The sequence below is a fragment of the Lissotriton helveticus genome, chromosome 12 (assembly GCF_964261635.1).
Source record: "Lissotriton helveticus chromosome 12, aLisHel1.1, whole genome shotgun sequence".
NCBI classification, from domain to species: domain Eukaryota; kingdom Metazoa; phylum Chordata; class Amphibia; order Caudata; family Salamandridae; genus Lissotriton; species Lissotriton helveticus.
This window is the reverse complement of record NC_136073.1, coordinates 267,869,111-267,887,656: the sequence shown is the minus strand read 5'-3', so window position 1 is coordinate 267,887,656 and position 18,546 is coordinate 267,869,111. Positions and strand designations below refer to the sequence as shown.

Here is an 18,546-nt window from a genome sequence, read left to right as displayed (position 1 = left end):
CTGCCCTCTGGCTCCCCGGAAAGGAGCCTTCCGATACTGAAGAGTACCGAGAGACCTAGCCGTCTCCGTATCCTTTTTTATATCCTAGAGGGCATCATCGATGTACTTGCCGAACAATGCCTCACCATCAAAAGGGAGGTCCAGAATCTTGTTTTTGACCTCCGGCCTGAACCATGTCGCCCTGAGCAATCCTTGACGACGAAGAATCGCTGTGCCAACCAGCGAACGGAAAGCTGTAGTGGCAATATCCATGGCACAGTCTATCACCTCTGCCGATGTCGCTTCTCCCTCCTGTAGGATCTTCTTGGCCTCCACCTTGGACTCCTGGGGAAGTTGGTCCAAATATGGTGATAGATCGCACCACATTTGGCGATCATATCTGCCAAGGAACGCCAACGCATTCGCCGCTCGCACCAGAAGACTTGCCATAGAGGAAAATCTCTTCCCCGATTATCAAGGCGCATGCCCTCTTTATCAGGAGTTGTTGTCAGGGGTGCCGAAGGATTACGTGACTTCCTCTGTGCCGCCTGCGATATTACTGAATCCGGTTTCGGCTGCCCAGTCAAAGACGCCGGACCGTCCTCAGGGGCCTTGTACTTCTTTTCCAGGCGTGGCAAAACTGGAATTACCGTAGCTGGGTTTTTCATTGCCTTTAAACCCTCATCCCAGACATGGCTAACAATGGGTATAGACCGGATCACCTTCCTATAGGGCTCTTTAAAATCATAGAGGAAGCACTCTGTTTGTACAGAAGGCATAGGAAGTTTGAACCTACTAGAGGCTCTCTCCATCAACTTGTGAAATCCCCCAATATCCGCCGGGTGAGAGTCCACTGGGTCCGGACTAGATGAAGCTGGATCCAGGATCACATAATCATCCCATTCCAAACCTTGGTTAGGCCTGTTGTCATCATCCTGATCCTCGTCCAAGGAATCATCCTGAACCTCCTGGAACACTGGAGGTATACTAGGAACAGGCGTCTGTGGCTGAGAAACCACCTGTGATGGCACTTCTGGAGAAACCATTATTGAAGAGGCAACAGGAGGAGGAGCCTGAGAAAACCTGGCCCTATAATCTTGTAACATGCCATGAAGATCTGCCAAGAGGGAAGAAGGAACTGAAACCATCTCCTGGCCTGCGCTCTCTTGACGTCGATAAGACTGCTGGTAAGAGCATTCATGAAGGTACTCGCACTCAGAATCAGTTTTTTGGCATTTTACTAACTGAGAAGGACTATGTGCATAGCCAAAAGAGTCCTGATCATCCCCATCAGAATCCTCTTCTTCCTCAAGTAACAGTGCGGGAGGCAAGGGGGTAACTCTCCTTGGAGATGTCATATCTGGTGTTATCCTTTTCAAGGAAATTGTAATCCTCTCCATCGACGAAGATGTTGTCGACGGTACCGTCGGCGATGATGTTGCCAGAGAAAAGCTTGTCGACGAGGTCGTCGTCGGAAGATCCACCGTCGACGGTTGAATCATCGACGACGAGATGGGCATCGACACTGCTGTCGACGAGACCGTCAACGTTCCTGCCGTCGTCGTCCTTATCGTCGTCGTCGTAGTTGCTCTCGTCGACGACACCGTCGTCACCACCGCCGTCGCCGACACCCTTGTCGTCGTCGCTGTTGTCGTAGATACCTTCGTCGATGTCGCTGTAACCGTCTTAGACGCTCCCGTCGACGGTGTAACTTTCTTCAACTGCGATTTAGAAGTCTTCGTCGACGGAGTCTTCTGCAGCGTCGTCGAAGACTTGGAATCTTTCTCTGACTTCTCAGATGACAGAGAAGAGGGCTTCTTAAACGATTTAGCAGATTCCACCACTGCTGTAGCTGTGGATAGTCCTTCACTCTCCTTTACACCGTGGTGAGGAGATTTGCTAGGACTCCGGCTCACAGACTCACGGGGTCTTTTTTGAGGCCTTAACTGGACGCTCTGAAGAAGGTGAAGGGGAAGCCCTACCCCTTTTGACAGACCTTCTGGATGATGTTACAGATGAAGAATCCTCACTGTCACTTGACAGAGTTTCTTTTATTGACTTAAATTTCTGGAGCCAAGTGAGGAGGTGACCCTCACGGTCCCAGAGGGTCTTCGAAGAGAAGGTGCGGCAGATCGTGCAGTCCGCAGCCTTATGATCAGGGAACAGGCAATAAATGCAGTCCTTATGCCTGTCCTCCACATACAGCCTTTTCTTGCCACAGGTGGAACAAGCCTTGAAAAGGGCTTTCTTCTCCTTGTCAGACATTTCTAGATGAAACACCAAACAATTCTGAAGGAAAAATGCTGGAAAATCCTCAAATAGAGTTGAAGTGAGCAGAGCTCAAAGGAGACTCCCTTAGCACAACGTACGGTAGAAAATCTGAGGCTCTGAGGTTCTCTCAGGACGGTTCTATGGGGTGAGGCTATTCTGATTGGCTGTTGCTTGGTTTTGGTCTCTTTTGCAAAAAGAGGTGGATATGCTACAAAAGGGAATGAGGCCTAGGCCTTTTTCTTTCTTTTGTACCTACTGCTATGTTATTTTGTTACCGAGACTCCCATTCCGACAAGGGGGAATAATACAAGCTATGGGAATCTATGAAAGTTCCAATACTGGGGCAAGAGGAGTGCCCACCGATGTCGGGGATTCAGGAGAGGTTGACGGTGCCATTGTAGTTGTAGCTGTGCAGACTAGGCGACACTGTAGAAGATCAGGAGCCGTTCACAAGCTGTCCTACGGCGGATGTCGAGAGCTAGGGAGTCAGTGTTCGGATGGGGCACCAACAAGCCTTGTAAATGCCAACCAACGTAGCAGACAAAAAGGGTGCAGTGTCGGGACCAGTTTGGTCCAAGTGCAGGAGAGTCAGAGCAGACCCCGAGCAAGCAGGGGAGCCTACTGATGCTTAAGAAGACCCTCGAGAGGACCCATGGGCCGAAAGCACAGGAATCGCAAGAGGACCTCGAGTAGCTCACCAATGAAGAAGGCCCACGGTGCAGAAGAAGTGGGAGGACGAAGATCTTGGCTGCAGGAGTAGCTTGAGGTTGGAGCTTCTTGTAGCCCGAAGATCTCTGGAGGAGAAAGCCAACAAGCCTTGGCAATGGCAAGATGACGCGGTGTACAGGGGTGTGGTTCCAATGAGGGATACTGCCCTCAAACTCGGTATGAAGACAGTGGAGGCCTCGAAAGAGTTGCAGAACCACTCCCTGTGCTGCTGAGCCTTTCGGAGTCCATGGGAGCCCAGGATCAGCAAATCGGTCAGCTGCATTGCAGTGCCTGCAGATGCAGGGTAGTGACTCCTTCACTCCAAGGGAGATTCCTTCAGGTGTCTTGGATGTCCACAGGCCTGGTGAAGAACCTGTATGGAGCACGGGCACAGATGGTGCAGAAGAGCAGCAGGACGACGAGACTAGGAGCAGCGGGAATATTCCCCGTTGCAGTCTCGGTTCACAAAGTGAAGACCAGAGTGTCCAGACAATCGAAGTTGAAGTGGTATGTGATCTGAATCTTGTCCCACGACGAATCTAGGGACCCACGCACAGCTAACCCCTAAAGTGCCCTTAGGAAAGGGTTGGGACCATTCAGGGGTCCCTCACAGAGGAGGGGCTGAACAGTGTGGAGGATACTCCCACGTCCTTTGTCCAGTTTTGCGCCAGAGCGGGAGCCAATATCTCCCTGAACTGGAGTATGCAAGGAGGGCACCAAATGTGTCCTTCAAGCGCCCCCACCCTGTCCCAATACACTAAACTCTATTCTGGGAGATGGTCACCTTCCTGTGACAGGATATCTTTTGTTCAGTCTTCCCCTGCTCGACCTTGGCTGAGCAACAGGAGGGCACAAACGTGTCTCTGGTCGGCAGCAGCCTTGGCTTGCTGTCCAGTTCTGGAAGACTATTGCCGGGAGCACGGAGGGCCTCTCATAGGAGCCTTACAGTGCATGGTATCACACATCCCGCACCATTTACAGTGTGGGGGTATGATTCCTACATGTTTGACACCAAACATGACAGAGTTTGTTACAACCAGTTTGGAGATGGTCATCGCGTAATGACACATTGCCACCCTATAAGTTATAATGGCTGATGCACTTACAACCAAGGAGAATGGTTGTAGGGGTGTCCTGCTCATGCAGGGGCACCCTCACACTTAGGACCCAAACTTCAGGACTGAAAGCCCTGCCTTAGGGGTGACATATACGTCCTAAGTGTAGTGACCTCAGATATAGGGAAACCTATATCTGTCGTAAGTGGTGTTTGTACCAGCTTACACAGGCTGCAATGTCAGACCTATGGTTACAATTTGCGTGTTCTCCCATGGGTGGCATAATACATGCTGCAGCCCATGGGAAACGGCTGGTGTACCAATGCCCTGCGTACCTTAGTACAATATACTAGGAACTTACAAAGGTACATCAGTAGCCAATCTGGAGGGTGCCTAGGTACTCATCATGTCCAATTAAGGGAAGAAGCACTGAGACTGGGGTCCTGATTAGCAGAATCCCAGTCAGACTAATCAGAAAAACATAATGACATCAGCAAAAAGTGAGGGTGACCATGAAAGCAGATCCTACTTACTTACAACCTGTTTCAAAATTTTCTACTGATATGATTATGTATGGTTTTTTAAAGTGCATTTGTAATGGCATTAAAACCAGGGTACATCTAAAGGTGCAGACTTCACGTTTAAATAGTTGATAGATTACATAGTATTCATCAATACCTTTGCTGTCAATAACTGACCGCTTTAAGAATTTTTTTTTATAAAAGCTGCTCTTGTCTCCCCTTTCATGCAAAAGAGCAAGGCGTGTCGACAAATTCTGATGTCATGTAAATTGAAAAGTATTTTCAGTAAGATCTTGTGTTCAGACAATCAGAGCAGAAGATGCTGATGTCACCAAGCAGATTATGCTGCCAGACTGATCAGAAATATTTATATGTTGTTTTCTGAATGGAGAATGAGATGCAGTTTTCCTGAGTGTCAGAGGCAGCAAGGCCCACATTGATGGTGCAAGAGAGGAAAAAACATGATTGTCACATTTTGCTTCGTGGAACTGTAGGGGAATACACTACAAACATTCCTGGTTGTTTTTTAAATGTTGGAGAAAGGTGCCCAGCTACAGGCACACTCAGAATGCACCATGAAAAGCACTACACCCCAGCCACTCAAAATTTGATACAATAACAAAATGCTTGCAGATGAACATCAAAAGAGACTATTACAAAAATATAAATATTCAATCATAAATGTAGTCCTGCGATTCTGTATTTTTTTCTCTTACCATGTCTTCAAAGATGACATTTAGTTAATGAAAAAGACATTAATTTCAAGTAGATATCACAATTCAGTTAAAAAAAGAGATAACCAAGAAGTGTTTTGAGGCTAAATAATTTTTTCAAGCAAGGTGCAAGGAATTATTATAAGTTAGTAAACTAGCAACAAAAAAAGAATTACAGCTACATCTGAAAGACTTGATACAGTTCCTGAGGCAAAGCTAAAAAAGTCACTTGATAAAAAAGCATTACTTAAACCACTATTTCAGAGTTCCTTTGCTTTATCAGCAAAGACAAAGTTGGCCCATGATAAGGTTCCCATAATAAGAGTAATGTAGTAGAGATTGCTTACAGAGATATGGAGTTCCTGCACACAGGGGCCATTTGAACCTCGGTTATCTGACCTCAAGGTATAAATATAAGGAGGTAAAAAACACGGGTAAAAAAAATATAGATCCAAAAAAGTATTCTTAAAAGGGGTCTGCACAGTAAGATCACGTTGAGCTAGTTGTAACTGACAGTGTTCAGATGAAAAAATGAAACTGGTGAGCAGTGTGTTCCTCTGTAAATATATGCTAACATATGACAATATGTCTATCCTGCTGTGCAGTCCTTACCAAACATGTATCAGTGAGTTAGTCTTGTGCAAGATTGTGGAGTATTGCCCTGTCTGGGTAAAAATATCTGCCTTAATCGGTACCACTAGAAGTAAATTTGTGTCAGTCTACCCTTACCTGACTGTCCCTCCTTTTTTCTGTGTATGCACCTAGTTTATCTTGGACTCCAAATATATCACACAGCGAGTTGTTACCTCCTTCTGCTGAACAGAAGAGCGTTCTCGTAGCTCCTGGACCAGGTCTTCACATTGACGGGTATGCTCCCGACTTCTTGCCAGATCTTCTTGAGTGGCCTGGAGCTCCTGGGTAAGCTGGTCAATGCCTTCTTCACATCTGTCCATCTGGGTACACTTGCTTTCAAGCTCTTGCTGCAGCACAAGTAGTTCTCCCCTTAGGGTTACCATGATCTTCTCACGTTCAGCAACCTGTCACCAGGAATAGAAAAATAAAATCAATATTTAGACCAAACTCATGTTTCATATTTCAATTAAGACATTTCCAACAGTTAGCACATAAGGTTTCTGAAAGTTTGAGTACATTTGGAGGGAGGTCAAGAACAAATGTAATTTTCAGTAATATATGGATAGAAAAAAGCAAGAAAGAGAGAAAATGTGACAAGGAAAAATGCCTTGTAAGTTGGATAATCAACAGACAGCTGTTAAAAAGTACAGTAAAATCACTTATCACATATATGTCCTCATATGGGAAGGGTAAAATGAATCTGTGGGAACCATCATATGCATCAGAACCATTGCCATCAAAGGTAAGTAACTAGCTTATTTAATGGATATTCATTTGTGTCGATTCCATACTTGAACTAATCCAAAGCCTACCAGAAGGAGGTAGGATAAGGATATAATTCTGTCTTAAAGAAAGAAGGACTGCAAGACGGCTCTAACAAATTGAGAATAGGCATGGTTTGCTGTTTTGAGACAAAATGTTTGTGTAAAAATGGATTGAGGACCAGGTATACCTCATAAAAGAGCTTAAGCTGCACAGCCACTCATCTATTGTAAAAAGCTCTAAATTATCCATGATGAACTTTCTCAAGCAACTAACAACAACCTTTCATCAGCAGGGATATCCAATCGGAAAGGGAAATAGTCTGTTTCTGAACTAATAGCGCGTTTTGGTTCTTGGCAGGGAATAAAGATTAATCTTTCCTAAATGCTCTTGCTTTAGGAATAAAATAAGACAAAGGACTTCAAAGAGTCAGTTCAGTGAAGTCACTTCGCCGTCTTCAAAGGATAAGGAAGAAAGAAATCTGGCAACAAAATGCATTAAGAGAGCTGAAACTCCGATACCACCTTCTATAGAAAAGAAGGCTTCCCCGGTCGAGTCACTTTGTCCTTAAGAAAAGTAGTGAAAGGAGCCAAAGCAGTAAAAGCCTGGAATCTACTTACCCTCCTAGAAAAAGTGATAGCTACCAAAAAGTCACTATACAAGAAATGAATTATAACTAAGAGATGTATATTGCCTTGAAAGGAGGCGCCATCAATAAAGTTAACAATACATTTTGATTCCATGCAGGAACACGGGAAGGCTTCACTGGAACATATTGTATAAAGCATTAAGTAACCTAGTCATTACCAGTAACCTAAACAAAGAGTCCATCTGAGCAGAATTAAACATGTCATAAAAACAGTCAAATCACCCATTACCATTCCAACCATAAGCCCGATCGGTCCCAAAATAAAAGCAAATTGCAAAATATGAACAGCCTAAGCGTGCAAAGGATCTACAGACTGGGCAAACACCAAGATGTGAAAACAAAACATTTGCTTGATTTAACCTCACTGGTTGAAGGCACAAACTGCTAATAGGACATCTAACATCTCATGAGAAAGATGACAAGACAAGAGTGCTAGCCTCTAAAACTCCGAGCATGAATATTCAGGACATGGAGATAGGAGTGAAATATATGTCTCCTATTTTCAATCAAAACATGTACTCTCAGGGGGAAGAGGCTATGGAGGAGCACACCTGAGAAATATACGTCTGGGTACCCCACTGACAGGCCCAATTTGGAGCAATTTTGAGCCTTGAGTCTGAAACTTCTGAATCACTATTTGCTTTTGAGGAATGGTGGATATTTCCCACCACCGACTAGCGAGTCCCCACAGAAAACTCAGGAGAAACAGATAGGTGGCAAATTTTGTTCTCGCTGGTGGGGAAAACGTGTGCCTGAAGAACACCCCATTTTTGAAAACTCATGTGAGACTTTTTGAAATACAAAGCTAAGAATGAGTCCTATTCCAAGGCAGCATTAACTATTCAATCAGAGGAGTCCCTGACTAATGATTTTATATGGGCAAAGCAGTAATATAGTAGGAAATGATCTGAGTTGGCGGGCAGAAAGTAAAAAAAGATTTATAGCCTCCATCCTTTTAGCCATTATGGAATGACATTTATTTGCAGGATGCAAAGCTTCACACTCTTTCAGAATTGAGTGAATACATGTATATGTCTACCCTCAACTTTTTGGCAGTGTAAGTAGAGATGGCTCTTCTATAATCATCTGCGCATATGGTTCTGGTAATGGCTCTTCTCAAGTAGGAGTCAGTACATGCCATTATGTCGTCTGTCTTTTTTACATGGTCACATCTTCACTGGGAACAAGAACTTTAGATGAGGAGACAAGTAGCCTGCAATAAAGTCTGGAGGAGAAGGGGGATTGGTCCATCCACAGTTTCCAGGGTACAAGTTACAAAAAAAATCTAAGTCTGTTTTAAATTAAACAAATAGACTATGTCATCTGCAGAACATTGTGGAACTGGAGTCACTAACTCCCACTCTGGAATGTCAAAGAACTGATCAGGTAAAACAGAGGAAATAAACCAAAGTCATAAACTCCTCTTTGAAGTTAGAAATCATAGCAAACTCAGGAGGCATAAAAGGTTGGTTTGGAACCTCTCATATCAGGGTAAATGTTCGGCCAATTAGTACCCATTTGATCTTTTCTTTACCAGATACTTCTTCCCCATATACTTGTCAAAAGAAGAACCGACTTCTAAGCAGGTTCTAGTACTGGTATAGGTGGCAGTGTAACTTTGGTCTGTACTGTCTTGTTGTATACTTTATGTAGAACAGGGGCAAGGTGTGTATTCTTTGAGATGTATGGTGCAGCAGCACCGATCTCAGTAACCAACATTAAGACAAAGAAGTGCTAGACAGTGGAAGGAAACATACTCAAAAAGAAGAGATTTGTACAAAGACCAATTAACATTCAACTCTAGAAGTCTGATCTATTACAAAGTATTCTAACTCTGGAGCTGTTCTGAGACTGGAGCAATAGTACCTGTCTATGGACCTTCCATACAGATGAACAAGTTACTTACCTTCAGTAACGATATATCTGTAAGAAACATAGGTTAGTTATAGATTCCTTACCTTAGAATTACCCCCAGGCATCAGATTGGATCCAAAAAGTTTTCCTTCAGCAGTACCCCTGCGCGTCGAAAGATGGCGTCGGTCGACTCCGCGTTAGTTGTCGGCTTCGTGGTCGCCGGGATGACGTAGCGGTAGCTACATTGACGCCGCCCTCGCGCGCTGACGTCAGTTCTGTACAGGACTTTCCACCCCAGAAGCACAGAGCCATGCAAGACCCTGACCATTGGAGCACAAAACTAGGACCTGAAACAAAGTCCTTAACCCTAGAAGTCAGTTTGCAGAACGGGGAGGATGGGTGGGGCGGTAAGGAACCTATAACTAACCTATGTTTCTTACAGATATATTGTTACTGAAGGTAAGTAACTTGTTCATCTGAAAGAAACAGTTAGTTATAGATTCCTCAACTTAGAATAGATACCCCAGCAATACCAAACCCAGAGGTGGGTCTGCAAACTAAGTTCAAACCAGAAAGTCCTGGACAACAGAATGGCCAAAGAAGCTGTCTCTCCAGCTTTAGCTGTCCAGGCAGTAGTGTTTGGTGAATGTGTGCAGCAATGCCCACGTAGCGCCTGACACATGTCATTTAGGGGGACTTTTCTTCCCAAAGCATTAGTAGCTGCCGTTGCCCAGGTAGAATGGGCGCGCAGCCCCACTGGAGGCAACTTCTTTGCCAAATAGCAGGCTTTGATGCACAGAACAACCCACCTGGAGATGGTTCATTTGTGCATTGCCCGACCTTTCTTAGCACGCAAGTCGTCCATCCTGGAATCGTTTGGTACGATCCAAGTAGAAGGAAAGCGCACGTTTTGGATCCAGACAGGGGAGCCTCTCTTCCTCTTTTGAAGAATGCAGAGGCAGATAGAAGGTGGTCAAAGTGATGGTTTGGCCAATGTGGAAAGAAGTAACCACCTAGGGAAGAAAGGATGGTCTAGATCTGAGGACGACCTTGTCCGGATGGACAGCCAGAAAGGGAGGCTTGGAAGAAAGAGCTTGTAGCTCACTCACCCCGCGTGCAGAGGTCATAGCCACCAGCAAGGCAGTTTTCATAGTGAGAAGTCTGAGAGGACAGTTATGTAGCAGCTCAAAGGGAGCGCACATAAGATAGGTAAGAACCAAGTTCAAGTCCCATTGAGGCATTACGAAGGGAACAGGAGGAAATAGATGAGTAATGCCCTTAAGGAATCTATTTACAACAGGGGACTTGAAAAGAGAAGGCTGACCAGGAGCATAAGGAAGGCTGAAATGGTCGAGAGGTAGTCCTTAAAAGTGCCCAGAGCAGAGCCCTGCTGGGCCAAATAAAGGAGGAACAAGAGAACCTCATAAAGAGGGGCGGAAAGGGGATCTACAGACTTTGCTGTGCACCATGCCACAAATTTGTTCCATCTGCAGGTGTGTACCGTCTTCGTGGAGGGAAGCCTGGCTGACAAGATACCATCGCAGACTTCAGGAGGTAGGCCAAATGACGTCAACTGTCGCAGCTCAATCTCCACGCAAGGAGGTGGAGGCTGGACTGGTTCGGGTGGAGGACCGTCCCCTGCTGCTGAGACAGAAGATCCCCCCGAAGAGGCAGTCTGATCGCAGGATCGATGGCCATGTGTAGCAGCTCGGGATACCACACTCTTTGTGCCCAATCCGGAGCCACAAGAATGACTTGGGCCCGGTCGCACTTGATCTTCTTCAGCACTCTGGGAAGAAGTGGTATAGGCGGAAAGGCATACAGAAGACCGCAACTCCACTTGCGGCGAAAAGCGTCGCTAGCGAGTGCCGCCTTGGAAATTCCAACGCGCAGAATTGCTGACATTGCACGTTCTCTTCGGCGGAGAATAGATCTAACCAAGGCTATCCCCACTGTTGAAAGAGACCTTGGTCCACCACCGAGTAAAGACGCCATTCTAATCCATCATGCACCTGCGGCTGAGTTTGTCCGCCCTGGCATTCAGGAAACTTGGCAGGTGTTGAACCACCAGAGATATGCCCTGATTTTCCAGCCATGTCCAGAGACGGAGGGCCTCTTGACAAAGGGTCCACAACCCCACCCTGCCCTGTTTGTTGCAGTGCCACATGGCGGTGGTGTTGTCCGTGAACACCTGCATTACTCTTCCAGGACAGAGGGAAGGAATGCTTTTAGTGCAAGACGAATCGCCCGAAGCTCCAGAAGGTTGATATGGAGTCTGGACTCCACCGGAGACCAGAGGCCTCTGAAGTGATGCACCACTGTTAACTCTGGTTGAGGAAGGGAGAGGGATCTGCTGTTGATCCAATCCCGGTTCGTGAGCCACCCCTGCAGTTGGTGTGCAGTGCCCTCCGAGATCTGGACACAATCGGACAGGTTCCCCTGATGCTGCGCCCACTGGAACTTCAGGTCCCACTGCAGAGCCTGCATATGCCATCTGGCATGATCCACCAGCAGGATGCAGGAGGCCATCAGGCCCAGTAGCCGGAGGGTCATCCTGACCAAAACCCGGGATAGAGGCTGAAAGATCGGAATCATAGCCTGAATATGCTGGACTCGCTGTTCGGAGGATAGACCCGAAACTATGTCGTGTTACTTCGGCATGTTGATGGAGAACCCCAGCGAGAGCAGGAGGTCGGCAGTAGTCTGGCAGTGGGAGATGACTGTATGGGGCGAGCCTCCCTTCAACAATCAGTCGTCGATATAGGGAAAGACTAAAACCCCAGATCTGCACAGATGAGCTGCGACCACCGCCATCACTTTTGTGAACATCCGAGGGGCGCTGGTAAGGCCAAAAGGGAGCACGGTAAACTGAAAATGCTCATGGCCTACCGTGAACCGCAGGTAACGCCGTGGGCCAGCATGACAGAGATGTGAAAATAAGGGTCCTGCAAGTCGAAAGCTACCATCCAGTCTCCAGGGTCGAGAGCAGACAGGACCTGAGCCAGGGTCAACATTTTGAACTTCTCCTTCCGACCTGTGTCCCTGGAAGGAACGTGGTGGGGCACCCCATTCCGTAGCCACGAAAGGCACGAAAAGTAGACAGTGCAGGGCGTGTGGTAGAGAGGCCCAAGGTCTTGGCCATATCCTGAGAGTCCTTGAAGCACTCTAGCGCACAGTCCGCGTTGTCGCCGTATAGGCGACGGCCATCAACAGGCATAGCCATCAGGGTGTTCTGGACATCCCCACAAAAGCCAGTCGACCTCAGCCAGGCATTGTGTCGAAGGGCTACCAAGGTTGAAATCGTCCTACCCAGCGAGTCGGCGGTGTCCAGTCCACAGCAGATGGTAAACTTTGCTGCCTCTGTCCCCTCGGTAATTGCACAGGAGAGCACGGCCCGGGCCTCCTCCAGGCACTGGGGCAGCACTTGCGCCACCGTATCTCACTCAGAGTGGGAATAACGGCCCAACAGACATGCAGTGTTTACCGACCCCAGTCCCAAGCTGGAGGAAGAAAACAACTTCTTCCCAAGTTGGTCCAGCTTTTTGGATTCCCTATCAGCGTTAGGGAATGCGCATTTGGATGTCGAGGCTTGGACCACCAAGCTCTCAGGGGTAGGGTGTTGGAAGAGGAAAGTGGGGTCGCCCGGGGCCGGGCGGTGGCATCGGGCAATCATCCTATCCACAGGAGCCCCTGTGTTGGGCCTGGACCAGGTGCCCAAAAGGATGTCAGATAGGGCTTCATTGAATGGCAGCAAGGGCTCCGAAGAGCTCGCTGGTGGCTGAAGCACCTCTGTCAGGAGGTTAGTCCTGACTGCCACCTTAGGTATCTCTAGGTGGAGAGCCTCGGCCGCCCAATGCAACACCACTGCGTATGACGCTCCCTCCTCCATAGCCACGGTAGGAGAAGACAACATGCCAAGGTCTGGGGAAGTATCCAGACCACTGGCATCCCCCAGTTCCTCTCTCCAGTCTGGATCATAATCCAACTGGTCTGTCAAAGGGACTCCAGAACCCTCCCAGTCTTTCTCACCCTCCTCTGGCTGCCAATCTGGCTGAAAAGGGCAACGCTGTAACATAGGCACAAAAGTACCCATCGGCGCCAGATCTGGCATTGGTCGACGCCGGTCTGGCTCCGTGTCCCCATCGGGGCAGAAGCCAGGGTCCAGCCCACGCCGGCTGGGGAAGTGGTGCCAGTGGAGGAGTTACGAGGTCGACCGGCGCTGATCCGGATTCAGGCCTGGATCCAAGGGGGACCTGCGGTGCCGAGGCCGAAGCCACCGGTGTCAAAGGCATAGGGTCCCCAGCCGAGTCCACGAGGCCCGAAGGTGCGCCGGCGGAGTCGGGCTGCCCAAAGATGGCATGGATTGCTTTGTAGAACTGACGAAGATGGGCAGGGGTCACTCCCGGGAAGGGAGGGAAGGCCGGAGTTGACCATGTAGACTCTGCACGCAGTGCCGCAGGAGGGGAACCACACGCACCCTTGGTCGCGTCGGCTGACGGACGAAGGGAAGTTGAAGAGCGACGATGCTTCTTTGACTTCTTCTTGTGCTTCGACTTACCTGACCCCGAGTGTGAAGACTTGGAATAGGAATGATGGTGGCTTCACAATCGGCCCCTCGACCCACCACGCGACCAGGACCTCGAATGACGCGTGGAGCACGACTTGGGGTCATGGTCGCGCTCCAGGCAGTAGAGGCACAGGTGATGCGGATGCATCACCGACATCAGTCAGTTACAGGAACATCAGACCTTGAAGCCGGGCACCCCTCGTGCACCAAGAGTCGATAGACTCAGAAAACGAAGTCGACAAAAGTCAAGAAAAAGTCAGTCAAAAAGTGACTGAGGGTACCGCTCTCTTCGGATCTGCGCTTGCTGGCGTGGAAAAATAAAGAACGGACGTCTGCGCGCGAGGGGGGTGTCTATGTAGCTACCGCAACTTCATCCCGGTGACCATGACGCCGAACGCATGGTCAACCGACGCCACCTTCCGATGTGCAGGGGTACTGCTGACGAAAAACTTTCCAGATCCAGTCTGACGCCTGGGGGTAATTCTAAGGTAAGGAATCTATAACTAACTGTTTCTTTCAGACAGAGTGCATGCAGTTAATTGGGTACCACTGGATCCCAAGGATTGTGTACGTGCCTTATCCCCAAGATGTACCTTCAGCTGTGCCTAAATGCCTCCCTTCTTAATTGATGGTAAAAGGTCCAGGCATGTGGAGAGGCAATCCTCTGCTCAGTACTGACAGTTGTTGTCAGTCTACTGATCCTGCTGGGTACCAAGGCTCTTCCCTAAACCTGACAGCATTACTATAACAAAGCAATTTTTTATACTTGGCTGCCAAGAAGGGATTACTGCCTCCAGTGCAATGTTTAAAATCAATCAAAATGGAAAGCATGCCAGAGATAAGAGGAAAGTTTTTTTCTTTTCTAGTAGCAATTGGAAGAGAAAACAACATCCCCCTCACCAAGAGGAGAGGATTAATGAACAACCAGCACCATCTCTAATGATTGTGAAAGCAAAGCCCGGTACCCTGCCTAAAAGCGGGGGAAATCATGAACTGGGCCGAGATGGTTGGTGATGCATGGGTAGGGCAAAGGTTTTGAACTAAAGAAGGACGCTCAGAGAATGGAGCATCAATTAAAATATTTAAAGTGAAAGCATTCATTTTTGCTCCAGCCACACAACATACAGAGTGTTGGGATGGAGCATGATTACACAGCAGCATACTGTCCTTTTCTTTAGATGCCAAATGCCAAAGTGCTTCAAATTAAAGTGCCTTCACCCAACTGTCAAGGGCTCGTTGACACCCACTGCCACTGCTAGCAATCTATGCACCTTCACAAAATAAAATGATTAGTGTGCTTCAAACAGTATTCCCCCATAATTCTTGTCTTTAGTCATAAATAAATCAAATAAATAAATACTTTTATTTAATTTCATTAAAAAAATCATAAAAGGGTGGGGAACCACCATAAGTGAAAATACATTTTAAATTTAAAAACAGGAGAGTTTGAAACATTTAGACAATGCCGTTGATGGGTATGCTGGAACTTATTAAATTAGTGAATGATTTCCTTTTTTTTCCAGTTCTTTTGCTGCCATTTTGAGAAATGTTATTGCTGTACAGGACAGTTGGATTGATAGCCCCCCGAGGCATTTGATGACGGCTGCTCTGCATGTTTTGTCTTTATTCAGTTTTGTAACTAAGCATACAGTAACATCTTAGTTTTAGTCTCTTACCTGCTCATTGGCATCAGCGACATCTTCGCTAAGGTTCTGCACTGTGCCCTCAAGCTCACCCACACGGTCCATGCAAGCCTGATATTTCTTCTTGTACAGGTCCAGACTGCTGTCCAAGGAGTTGCATTTGCTATCAGCAGTAACGAGGCGTTCTTCTACTTCCCATACCTTTGTCTGCAGCTGATTAACCTCTGCCTCAAGATTCTGGCGCACTTTGTCCCGGCAAGACACCTGAAATATTCACAGAACATGAGAGAAAACAGCTTTGCAATAATAAGGTCATACATGTTATTTCCTGTATTTGTTACATGGCCACATCCTCACTCATGGGAGTAAAAAAAAAAAAGAGTGCTTTCTACCAGTGTGAAAAATAGGGTAAGAAAATGTCACTTTCTTGGAACTACAGTTCTTCAGCATTGGTACCTTTTGTAGATTCACATGGAATTAACCTCTTCGAGGCTCATGACGAGCTGAGCTTGTCATGAGCCACGGCGCTCCGATGCTCATGACGAGCTCAGCTCGTCATGAGCCGTGGAACGCTCGCATGCGGGGATAATTCCCCTGCTGTGCTGAGCGTTCCACGGCAGGTAATGCACCTGTGACGAGCTGAGCTCGTCATGAGCACAGGAGCGCCGTGCCTCATGACGAGCTCAGCTCGTCATGAGCATGCGGGCGCTGTGCGCGCCCCCTCCCCCCAGCACAGCGGGGATTAACCCCCGCAGCGAAGGGGCTAAGATTAACAAGGCAGTAGTCAATGATAACACAGCAGTATCTGAATACAGCTAAACATTGAAAACAGCCATAGACTACTTACAACTAATCCCACCTAACTGTGACCCAAACTCTGGCCAGTGAGGTGTAAGGGCTCTGTGTTCCAAGCTTGCTTAGAATCAACTGTCAGATTTTCGCAGCTTATCTAAAGGATCTAGTGGTAGGTTCATGAACAGGGAGGAGGACGGTCACATTTGAATCTAAGAAAAATACAAATGCTGAAGAACTATAGTTTCAGGTAAGTGCCTTTTTCTTATTCTTATACATTGGATCTTTCATAGGTTTACATGCCTGAATTAAGATTAACAAGGAAGTAAATTACATAATGCCAAAGAGATAAGCAGAATAGAGGCTCACCCTAGTGAATGAGCTTGTATAGCACCTCTTGTTCAACTGCTGTCTCAGTTTTAACTGTGTATCCAACCACATGTGCTTTCCAAAGGTATGTGTTGGGAGCCCAGATTGCAGACTTGCTAATGTGTAATAATAGAACTCCTGCAAAGAGTATTGCTGTGGTCTCCACGCCTCTAGTTTAAAGTGTTTTAACCCTGCTCTTTAGGGGATAGCTAGCTTTGGCAAGGGAAAAGGAAATGAAGGCTGAGATCCACTGAGCTTTGCACCGCTTCAACAACGGGCAGTCCTTGTCAGAATTTCAATAAGAGTTGATCCAATTTCCTAAAGTCTTTAGGCCCTATTGATGTAAAATGTGTAATGCTCTTTCTGCAGCACTGGATGACTGAGAAAAAATAAATTAGCAGATTAACTTTTTCATTGAAGTAGAATGGAATTAGAGCCTTTGGGATGAACCTTGGATTTGCAGCAAGTGTGACCTTATTTTTATAAAACTTGGGGAAAAAGAAGTTTAATGGAGAAAGCCTGGATCTCACTGTCTTATTCTGCTTATATTATGGTTAACAGAAATGCTGTCTTCCATGATGGCAGGTAAAGTGGTGCCTTTGGTATTGGTTTGAATCCTACTTCATTTAAAAGAGCACCTAGCACAGTATTATCAAGCTTCCAGGCTGGCGGTGGCTAAGTGCCATTGCCAAACGACAGTGAATTTTGCCTGCGGCCGGGTTGCTATTGAAAGTCTGCTCAATTTGCCCCACAGACAACATGGAAGGAAAAGTTTGAATATGCTACTTACCAGTATGCATCTGTTCTTGGCATGTAGGGCTGCTGACATTCATATCTGTTGCATAGATTGCCGCCTAGTGTTGGGTCCGGATGATTGCACATTGTTGTCCTGGAAGAGTCTTCAAAGTATCACGAGATAGGTGGCTCCTCCCCTGGACTACAGTGCGCATGGGCATCAACTCCATCCCCAGATTGTTTTTAGCCATTGTGGCAAAGATGGAGTGTAACACTGTGAGTGATGACCATGCTAAGAGTAAGTGTAAGTGCTGCAGCCGCTACAGGCGCCGGGGAGGTGGGCGGGCGATATGAATGTCAGCAGCCCTACATGCCAAGAACAGATGCATACTGGTAAGTAGCATATTCGGTTCGAGGCATGTGGGCTGCTGAATTCATATCTGTTGCATGGAATACATAGCAGTCCCTCCATTAGCGGCGGCCGCTTGTGCCAGCTGCAGCAGTTTGAAAAAGTGTTTTTAGAACAGCCTGCCCTACAGCTGCCTGCTGTTTGGAGTGCACATCTACACAGTAGTGTTTTGTAAATCTGTGTGTGGTAGACCATGTGGCTGCCCTACAAATGTCTTCTAAAGGAATATTTCCAAGGAAAGCCATGGAGGCCCCCAATTTGCGGGTGGAGTGTGCCCTTGGGGGGATTGTTAAAGTGCGCTTTGCTTTTTGATAGCAAATTTGAATACACTTAACGATCCACCTGGCTATACCTGCTTTGGAAATGGGGTTGCCTTTGTGTTGTGCTGAAAAGGCAACAAAGAGTTGTTTTGTCTTCCTAAAATCTTTGGTCCTATCAATGTAATACATCAAAGCTCTTTTGACGTCGAGAGTGTGGAGCATTCTCTCCGCCACCGACTCAGGATTTTGGAAGAACACAGGCAGTTCAATAGTCTGATTAATATGGAACTGTGAAACCACCTTTGGAAGAAATTTAGGGTTAGTGCGCAGCACCACCCGGTTGGAGTGAATTTGTATGAATGGCTCTTGGATAGTTAGTGCCTGGAGTTAACTAACTTGTCGCAGAGATGTAATTGCTATCAGGAAAGCCACTTTCCATGTTAAGAACTGAATCTCGCATGAATGTAGAGGCTCAAAAGTTGGACCCATCAGTCGGGTGAGGACCACATTAAGGTTCCATTTAGGAGCTGGTGGGGTCCGGGGAGGAATGACTCGTTTGAGTCCTTCCAGAAAGGCTTTAATGGCAGGCACTCTGAAAAGTGATAGATGCTGCCTGTTTTGGAGAT

At 47.0% G+C, this 18,546-nt stretch overlaps 1 protein-coding gene across 8 annotated transcripts in view; it reads right to left on the bottom strand.

The window, feature by feature from the left end:
- PMFBP1 (polyamine modulated factor 1 binding protein 1) overlaps positions 1 to 18,546 on the bottom strand; it is a 2,317,386-nt gene that overhangs the window by 1,220,556 nt on the left and 1,078,284 nt on the right. For all 8 annotated transcript variants that reach the window (XM_078668626.1, XM_078668631.1, XM_078668625.1 and 5 more), the window contains 2 exons: positions 15,389 to 15,619; positions 6,054 to 6,284 (listed from right to left, as the gene is read on the bottom strand). In XM_078668626.1, coding sequence (XP_078524752.1) covers positions 6,054 to 6,284; positions 15,389 to 15,619 — 462 coding nt within the window. The remainder of the gene's footprint in view (positions 1 to 6,053; positions 6,285 to 15,388; positions 15,620 to 18,546) is intronic.